The following is a 10,107-nucleotide window of genomic DNA, read 5'->3' as shown; positions in this document are numbered from 1 at the left end:
GTGAAACAGCAGTGCTAACCACTGAACCACCATGCCACCCATAAATTCTATAATCAGTTTGCTGATAAAAAAAACTGCCTTACAATTAACCTTGACATACTAATATATAACTTACATGATTTCAGTGGACAATGTTTTAGTTTCTGCATCAGTGGTGCTGGAAGAGCACAGCAATTCAGGCAGCATCCGACGAGCAGAAAAATTGACATTTCGGGCAAAAGCCCTTCATCAGGAATGGCAAGCAATTGCAAATAACCTCCTAAATGAAAAGCATTTTTTCTCCTGAGTTTTTATTCAAATGTGTTGTGCATATTGTGTAATACAAAATCCACATTGCCAAGAATCATTGATCACTATTTTTGATAGCATGTTTTTTAAAAAATAAAATGCTGATTTAGAGAAAGTCCTTGATAGATCAGAGTCTTAATTGGCAAAATTTGACTATTAAGATAATAATAAGTTTACCACAAAAAAGAGCATTTAAATCTGTATGAATCCACCATCTTGAATAATGTGATTTTAAATGTCTGAAAGTGGCTTAAAAGGATACAAAACAATTTTCGGGTTGGATTGAAGTACAATTGTCAATTCCTTTGTGAAGCAGAAACATTTTTAAAACATACCTGTTACTGCCTTTGTCCTTAGACAGGTGGATCCTATGCCAGGCAGACAGGCAAATCTTGATCAGGTAGGCGAAGGGTTGGGGGGCTGAAGGACAGGATAGGAAGATCTTGCAGGTCATGTTCCGAATGGACTCTCAGGCCTATACATGTAACTGAGGTGATTCCCACCCACCTCATCTCATTCTTAATTTGGCACCCCTTTCTCTGAGACTATGCCCTCTGGTCCTCTCCCATGAGAGGAAATATCCTCTCAGCATTTACTCTGTCTAAGCTCCTTAAGAATCCTACATGTTTCAATCAGCTCACCTCTCATTTCTCTACCTATATCTTCAGTCCATACAGGCCATTAATTTGCCTCTTGAGTGCAATTGTGCTGACTGTAACATTTTGTATTGAGCCAAGGGCAAACTACGGATATTGGAAATCTGAAATAAAAACAGAAATGCTGAAAATTACTCAGCAAATCAGGCAGCATCTGTGGAGAGAGAAACAACATTAACATTTCAGGTCAATGCTAAGCTAGCTGACTCTTCTCCACTGAAGACAAATTGTATATCCAAAACAGTTGAGTTCAGGAGCAGGGGAAATAAAACTTTTAAACTGTTACTGTGCAGTTAAATAATCCCCAGACAAAGACACCAAGAAAGGTTAGAATTTTAGTTGTGTTCCACACTTTATTCATTAAAAAAGCACTGAAATTTTTGACACAGTTATATAAAATGATAGTAGCATTACATAAATAGTATTAAATTTTGTATTTTTTTGTCTTTTTTAAACATCAGATCAAGAGGTTACACAAAAAATGAACTGTTGATGAAAGTAGATACTTTTGTGGCAACAAATACTGAATTAAGCTTTCAGTAGCGCAGAGAGAGGCGACATTTACTAAACACTTTTTTTCATATCTCGACAGTAGGTACATCTAGTCAACGTTCTCTATCAGCGCATTTTTTTCCCCTAAAACTATGACAAACGGACACTGGTACAGTTAACACAAAGACATTCAAAAGAAGTTTTCTTTTTGCAATGCAACTGGACCAACAAGATTTACATTTTTTTTCCCAAAACCGTTCACAGAAAGCAGCTATCTGTAAAAATTAAAACATTGGACGCTGGAACGTAACAGAAGAGAAAAAAAATCTTTCTTGAATGAATGACATTGGAAAGGCAACAGTTTTGTAAGTTGAAACACTTCTTTTAAATAATGTTTTAATTAATTATTTAATCTGTGGTTTAGGAACATGGTGGAGGTGTTAATAAGAAATATGACTTCTTTTGATGACAAGAGGTTGCACAGACAAGATCTAACAAAGGAAACTGAGTGCCATCAGCTCATTCACTTCAGACACCTGCGACGTTTCTTTTTTTAAAATAATTGTTCGAACCACAAAATACTGTCCCGATAGAGGTACAAGAGGCAGGTTAATTAATACCAGTGTGTACTTTCAGAAAGTACCAAAACCAATTTTTTCCAACCATCTGTACCTATCTATCCACACTTAAAAATAAAACTCATTAAAAAAAATTAACCCCAATTCACCCATGGGAACTACTTCAGACCCAGGGGACAGTATGCAAGTAGCTCTGCATAGTGATGCCAACTCCTTCACTCGTTCGCATACAAACACACAATGCGTGGGGGTTGGGGTAACCTGAGAAATGTGCTCTGCAGTCTCCCTCCTGTTAAAACATTTCCAGCCCACAGTGAATTTCAAGTATCCCATTAATGACATAGAATATTAATTATAAATTAATATACTTTACAATTCTTTCAATAATTGACACATATAATATAATATTTACAGTTTTCAATAAATGCTTTTGCTACTTTTGTTTTAGCATCCCTGAGAATGGTCTCTTCTTTAAGTACCTTCACACACACAAAAACACATGGCATATGGTCGCATGTGAGTAAGCCATCTCACTAAACTGTTTTGGTGGTGCGTGAGGTTTAGTGTTGCTTTGCTTGTACATTTTTTTAAAATGCGTACTCTTTCTTTTGCTTTGAAACCTGGCAACGTATGGAGATTAAAGCTGACTATGGGAGGCAGCAAGTCGGAGATAATCAGAAAGACAGAGAGAGAAAGAAGTGAGAGATAGAGGTATTTTTCTTGTGAAACAGAATTTGGTATAATGGGTACACCAATAAAGTGTAAGATACTTTGTATAACTTTGTTTTCCATAATCCTTGAGTTTTATGTGCGAGAACAATTATTTTTGTGACTACTGAAATCATTGAACGATGTATAAATTGATTAATGCTTGAATAAATGCTGACTGGCTCCACTGGTTGTGCCAAGACACTGAGTACCACTCCTATGAGACAAGATCACAGTTGAACAAAAAAAAAACCAACAAAAGTTTATAAATAGTGCATCAGCCAAAGCGTTCTCGGACAAGCATCATTAGTTTTTTCTTTCCCTTATAAATCTGTTTTAGATTATCTATGAACTGCGCAAATTGTATATGTCCATCCTGTGCCATCAGAAACGTCTCTCTGGCTTTACTAAGAAATTCAATAAACTCCCCATAATGGCGAGGGCTGATGTGTGTTAAACGAGAGTGAGTGGTGTTGATGTAAGCACCAATCGTGGCATCCAGCAGCTGGCGGAGCGGGGCTTTGTCGGTCGACATTAATTTCCCAGAGTTTCGCCGCCCGGGGATGCCTGCCAGTCCAGGGGCTGTCATCGTGCACCTGCGCAAGATGTCTGATAACACTGTGGCACACTGTACACTCTTAACAACCAATGGGATAATGGCAGCCAGTTCATTTTTTCCCAAGGAATGACTCAACGCACAGGCCCAAAGAACGTCATTAATAGCGGGGTGGGTGTCCTGGTTGTAGGCTAAATTGAGGTGTGTCATGGCGAGGCTTGCAAGTTTGAAGGCCCGCAACGGGTACCCTCTGTGCTCCATATACCGAGCTATGGTAAACAACTGGGAATAGGTCATACCCGTAGAAGCTGCATCAATAACAATTTGGTAGGCTGTCTCAAAGGCAATATGGTCTTTTTCACACAGCGTTAATGCGGACAGTGCACAGTTCTGGGGGTCTTTCATGGCACACTGGAGAGCAAGGGTCCGTGCACAGCTTGCCAACTCCTCCCGTTGTGTATAGTCCAGGTTGAGTCGAAGAATGGTGTTGTGTGATGTGACTGTGGCTGCCACAATACTAGTTGCTTCAGTTGGAGTGAAGAGGGTGTACCAGCTCTGCAGGATGCTGACCAAAGCTCGCACACCTACAAGGAAAAAAGGAGGGGAAAATGGAAGGACAACATGTAAGTGAGCTATGCCACATTTATTGAGGGGTTTTATAGAATGTATGGACAAGGATCTTGCTCCCCCCACTTCCTTAACTAGATTATTCTGAAGCCACATACAAGCTCATATCTTATTGTACCTTAATAATAAGAGAAACACATTAAAGAAGGATAGTATGACTATAATTAAAAGATGTAGAGATATGGCTGATTGCAGCCAATTGTTTAATAATTTTATTAATATTGATTACATTTATATGTTACATTTTCTCCTCTGTTGTCCATTCATATTCTGTTTTGTTTTAAAACTGCTAGTTAGCAACTGTCTGCTGGTGTTCATTTTGTGGCATTCTCTGCTTTCTGGTAAATAAATCATGGAACAGCATTTGGGAAGAACTATAATGCTGCTATAGCAAAACATCATTCTGGAGTTGGCAGTTGAAGGAAAGGGGAGTTCTACTTGCTTTGCTGTTAGAAATCTATTTTAGTCATTAAACCTGCCAATGGTAACAGAGACCTCTATAATTATACCAACTTCTTTAATAATCAGAATAATGGGAAAGACAGTTTGCAACATTTCGGTGTCATAGAACAATTAATGGCCTGGCAATACAAGTTAAATTTACTGGCCCTTTTTAAAAATTTATAATAATGTTCCTATGAATTTTCTATTTTTCACATTCCTTATATATTTAATTACTTAGACAGTGAGTTCTGGCAACAATGGTTAACTATGGACAGAGGGAAACATTGGCTGAGTGGAGCTTCTGAAACTTTACTGAAATAAGAAAGCTGAATTCACAGTAACAAAGTAGTTACTTTGGCAATAAAGCATGGGAATGTTTTTCTTGTGAACATACATCAACCAGGAGTTATCATGAATTGATTAACAAATTTACCAATTAAGAAACAAACAGGGTTAGCTGAATGTCATAGAGTCATAAAGATGTACAACACAGAAACAGACCCTTCGGTCCAACCCGTCCATGCCGAACAGATATCCCAACCCTACCTAGTCCCACCTGCCAGCACCTGGTCCATATCCCTCCAAACCCTTCCTATTCATATACCCATCCAGATGCCTTTTAAATGTTGCAATTGTACCATCTTCCACCACTTACTCTGGCAGCTCATTCCATACACGTACCATCCTCTGCGTGAAAACATTGCCCCTTGTATCTCTTTTATATCTTTCTCCTCTCACCCTAAACCTATGCCCTCTAATTCTGGACTCCCCCCACTCCAGCGAAAAGACTTTGTCTATTTATCCTATCCAGACCCTCATGATTTTATAAACCTCTCCAAGGTCACCCCTCAGCCTCCGAGGCTCCAGAGAAAACAGCCCTAGCCTATTCAATCTCTCCCAATAGTTCCAATCCTCCAACCCTGGCAACATCCTCGTAAATCTTTACTGCAATTTCTCGTACTTCTTCAGAAATCTGTACTACTCTGAGATAAAGTGAATATAGTTTGACAAAGCATTTTAAGACAAGTTTTGAAATATTTATTGTAATGATTTCAGTTGCATACCAACTTCTGTAGCACAGGTCACCAACCATCGCACCATTTCCCTGCGCCTCCAATTCAGGGTTGACAAGGTCATGCGCATCACCTGCATGGAAACCAGACGAATTAGATCATTCCTCTTTCAGTCCTTTCCCAGCAACTCCAATCCCAAGCATTGTTCTCAGCATTAGATTAGAGGCAGAAACATGCATCACATCTTCAACATTCTAGTATGGTATCTGAGGACAGAGTTTAACCCCTTCCTCAAATCTTCCAGCACTGGCGAAATGAGGGGAGAAAAACATTGTTTGCAATCTGCTCTGATTATCCACCATCTTCATGAAGAGAAGAGATAACAATTATCCAATATCGTTGGGAGAGCTACGGAATGTGGACTGTTAATTATAGGATAATGTATTGATCATATACTTCATTTTATACAAAGATACATTAAGGCTATTTTGTATAATGCAGAAATTACTGCTTTATGAACAGTGTTTGCATTTTCAATTTTTTGTTATTTTTTTCCCCTCTCCCTCAATTCACCCTTTCCTCAGGAAGAGAGTTCATGCCAGAACACAGTTCTCCAGTGTTTACAGACTTCTGGTGTCTCACCTGCTGAACCATATTACAATTAAACTTAGTGAGTGAGTGTTGGAAGATTGTACCAGCCGGGATAAAGATCATTGATGAGACTAATCTATGCTTTTATTTTCTGAAGGGCAAGTATTAGTCCTTTTTTCTGTTGACATAATCTATTAAAATATCTTATTAACACTGTCATTTTTTTGCTATGCAACAAATGGAATGTACAAAGCCACTGAAAGATACCCGATGAGTTGGTCCATAACTCCATTTAGTTTCCATACTTATTCTGCAGAAGATGGAGAAAACAGCTTGCTCATTCCCACTGCTCCTGAGAAAGTGGTGGTGAGCCACCTTCTGCAGAATCCACTGCAGTTTCTCTTGTGTTGGTACAGCCACCGTGTTAATAAGGAAGTGTTATTATTTATCCAGAACTTTGACCCATTGCAGATGATGGTGTTCCCAGGTATCTGCTGCTTTCGTCCTTCTACATGGCAGAAGTTTCAGATTTGGCTTAGATGAGTTGCTGCAGTGCATGTTGTAAATAATACACATTGCTGCCATTGTACATCAGCAATGGAGGGAGAGAATACTGAAATGGTGAATAGGATGTCACTCAAGTTGGCTGCTTTACCTTGAATGCTGTTGAGCCTCAAGTGTTTTTGGAGCTACACTCATCCATGCACATGTAGAGTATTCCACCACATTTCCTGACTTGTGTTTTGAAGATGGTGAGCAGGCTTTGGGATTTGATTTGATGTAATTAATTTTTGTCACATGTACCTATGTACAGTGAAAAGTTTTGTTTTATGAGCAATACAGGCAGATCATAACATGCAAGGACAAACCGACCATAGAGTGTTTAGACAGAGTGGGGCATACAAGGTTACGGCTGCACAGGAGGTAGACAAAAGCAAGATCAACATTAGATTTGAAATTAGAGAGGTCCATTCATCAGTCTAATAACAGCAGGGAAGAAGCTGCTCTTGAATCTGTTGGTGCGTGTGTTCAAGCTTCTGTAACTTCAGTCAGATGGAAAAGGTTGGAAGAAAGTATTACCAAGGTGGGAGGGGTTTTTGATGATGTTGGCAGCCTTTCTGCGGCATTGAGAAGTGTGGATGGAGTCCATGGGAGGTTGGCTTCCGTGATAGTCTGGGCTGTGCACACAACTTTCTGTAGTTTCTTACAGTGCTGGGCAAAGCAGTTGCTATACCAAGCCATTATGCACTCAGATAGAATGCTTTCTATGGTGCATCTGTAAATGTTGGTGAGGATCCGAATGGACATGTCCTAAGTCTCCTGAGGAAGAAGAGGTGTTGTGCCTTCTTGACCATCACATCTATGTGAGAGGTCCAGGACAGGTGGTTGGTTATTGTCACTCCTAGGAACTTGATGCTCTTCATCTCCACTCTGTTGATGTAGATAGGAGCATGTCCTCCTCCTTTCTTCCTGAAGTCAATGATCAGTACTTTAGTTTTTGCTGATATTAAGGGAGAGATTGTCATCATTGCACCATGATACCAAGCCCTCTACCTCCTTCCTGTATTCTGACTCATCATTGTTTGATACCCAGCCTTCGACAGTGATGTCATCAACAAACTTGCAGATGTCATTCATACAAAGTGTACAGGGAATAACAGTAAGGGGCTGAGTACAAATCCTTGTGGGGCACCAGTGTTGAGAATGATCATGGAGGAAATACTGTTGTCTGTCTTCACTGATTGCGGTCTGTGGGTAAGGAAGCTGAGAATCTAGTTTGAATTAGATTACCTACAGTGTGGAAACAGGCCCTTCGGCCCAACAAGTCCACACCGACCCGCCGAAGTGTAACCCACCCAGACCCATTCTCCTACATTTACCCCTTACCTAACACTACGGGCAATTTAGCGTGGCCAATTCACCTAACCTGCACATTTTTGGATTGTGGGAGGAAACCGGAGCACCCGGAGGAAACCCACGCAGTCACGGGGAGAATGTGCAAACTCCACACAGTCAGTCGCCTGAGGCGGGAATTGAACCCGGGTCTCTGGCGCTGTGAGGCTGCAGTGGGTGGAGGCTGAAACATAGGTCTCGGAGTTTGGAGATTAGTCTGGAGGGGATTACAGTTTTGAAGGTGGAACTGTCGTCAATAAGTAGGTGCCTGACATGGGTATCCTTGTTATCCAGATGTTCCAGGGATGAGTGTACAGCTAGGGAAATGGCAACCCCTGTGGAGCTGTTTCACTGGTAGGCAATTTACAGGGGAATGGGGTAGGCTGGGACACTAGACCGGATGTGGGCCATGACCAGCTTCTTGAAGCACTTCATGATTATGGAGGTCAAAACCACTAGGTGGTAGTGGTTGAGGCACATTGCATATGTTTTCTTTGGTACTGGGATGATGGTGGTCTTCTTGAAGCATGTAGGAACTATAGAGTTTAGCAAGGAGAGGTTAACAATGTCAGCAAATATTTCTGTCAGCTGGATTGCACAGAATCTCGTTTTGCGGTTGGGGACTCTGTCTAGGCCAGTCACTTTCCTTGGACTTACTCTCAAGCAGACCGATCTGACAGCAGTGACAGAGGGAACAAGTGTGACTGGGGCTGTCAGGGCAGGTGACACCACGTCACTGGCATTCTGCTTGAACCAAGCACAGAAAGCATCAGGGAGGGATGTCTTTTTCCACTATTTAGCTCAACTTCATTTTGTGTTGTGTAGGACTTGCCACGGGCGGTGGCTGTCTGTGTAGTTGGATTGGGCCTCGAACTTGGTTTAGTACTGTCTCTTGGTATCTTTAATGGCCTCGTGGAGATCATATCCGGAATTCCTGTAAAGGTCTAGGTCATCCGACTTAATTCCTGCACGCCTGGTCTTCAGTAGGCAGCAGATTCAGCAATTGAGTTATCTGCTGCTGCTGAATTTCTCGCCTCTGACCTGCTTTGAAAGCCACAGAATTTATACGGTGAGTCCTATTCAATTCCTGTTAATGATAACCCCCAGGATGTTGATAGTTGAGTATTCAGTGATGTAATGCTATCAAATGTCAAATGATGATACTTAGCTTCTCTCTTGCTGGGGATGCTCATTGTTTACCACTTAGCCCAAGTCTAAATGTAATCCAGTGCACATTGATGTGGACTGCTTCAGTATTGGAAAATTCACGCATGTTGCTGAACATTTTACAATCATCCATGAACATCCCTACTTCTGACCTTATAATGAAAGGAAGGTAATTGATGAAGCAGCTGAATATGGTTGTGCCATACACATGACCCTGAAGAACTTTACTGCTGATGCCCTGGTACTGATGATTGACCTTGAAAACCAGAACTATTTTGTTTGTGCTGAGTATGACTCCAATCGGTGGATAGTTTCTCCCCAGTTTCCACTGACGTCAGTTTTACTCGGTTCCTTGATGCCAGTCACTCAAGTGATGCTTTAATGTCAAGGGCATTAATCAACAATATCTCTCATGTCACCTCGAGTTCAGTACTTTTGTCCATGCTTGGACAAAGGCTGTAATGAGATTAACAGCCAAGAACATCATAAGGAACATAGAAAATAGAACAATACAGCACAGAACAGGCCCTTCGGCCCACGATGTTGTGCTGAACATTTATCCTAGCTTAAGCACCTATCCATGTACCTATCCAATTGCTGCTTAAAGATCACCAATGATTCTGACTCTGCCCCTCCCACAGGCAGCGCATTCCATGCCCCCACCACTCTCTGGGTAAAGAACCTACCCCTGACATCCCCCCTTTACCTTCCACCCTTCACCCTAAATTTATGTCCCCTTGTAACACTCTGTTGTACCCGGGGAGAAAGTCTCTGACTGTCTACTCTATCTATTCCCCTGATCATCTTATAAACCTCTATCAAGTCACCCCTCATCCTTCGGCGTTCTAATGAGAAAAGGCCTAGCACTCTCAACCTATCCTCGTACGACCTATTCTCCATTCCAGGCAACATCCTGGTAAATCTCCTCTGCACCCTCTCCAAAGCTTCCACATCTTTCCTAAAATGAAGCGACCAGAACTGCACACAGTACTCCAAAGTCCTATACAGCTGCAACATCACCTCACGACTCTTGAATTCAATCCCTCTGCTAATGAACGCTAATACACCATAGGCCTTCTTACAAACTCTATCCA

General features: G+C 41.2%; 1 protein-coding gene across 4 annotated transcripts in view; it reads right to left on the bottom strand.

Annotated features, from left to right (window-relative positions):
- Positions 1-1,271: 1,271 nt before the first annotated feature.
- Positions 1,272-10,107, bottom strand: part of LOC122554281 (zinc finger SWIM domain-containing protein 5) — a 244,346-nt gene continuing 235,510 nt past the window's right edge. For all 4 annotated transcript variants that reach the window (XM_043699055.1, XM_043699054.1, XM_043699056.1 and 1 more), the window contains 2 exons: positions 5,414-5,495; positions 1,272-3,862 (listed from right to left, as the gene is read on the bottom strand). In XM_043699055.1, coding sequence (XP_043554990.1) covers positions 3,000-3,862; positions 5,414-5,495 — 945 coding nt within the window. In that variant the 3' untranslated portion in view covers positions 1,272-2,999. The remainder of the gene's footprint in view (positions 3,863-5,413; positions 5,496-10,107) is intronic.

This window comes from Chiloscyllium plagiosum, chromosome 11 (assembly GCF_004010195.1).
Source record: "Chiloscyllium plagiosum isolate BGI_BamShark_2017 chromosome 11, ASM401019v2, whole genome shotgun sequence".
Taxonomy (NCBI): Eukaryota; Metazoa; Chordata; class Chondrichthyes; order Orectolobiformes; family Hemiscylliidae; genus Chiloscyllium; species Chiloscyllium plagiosum.
The sequence above is the reverse complement of the archived record's forward strand: the minus strand, read 5'-3'. Positions and strand labels throughout refer to the sequence as shown.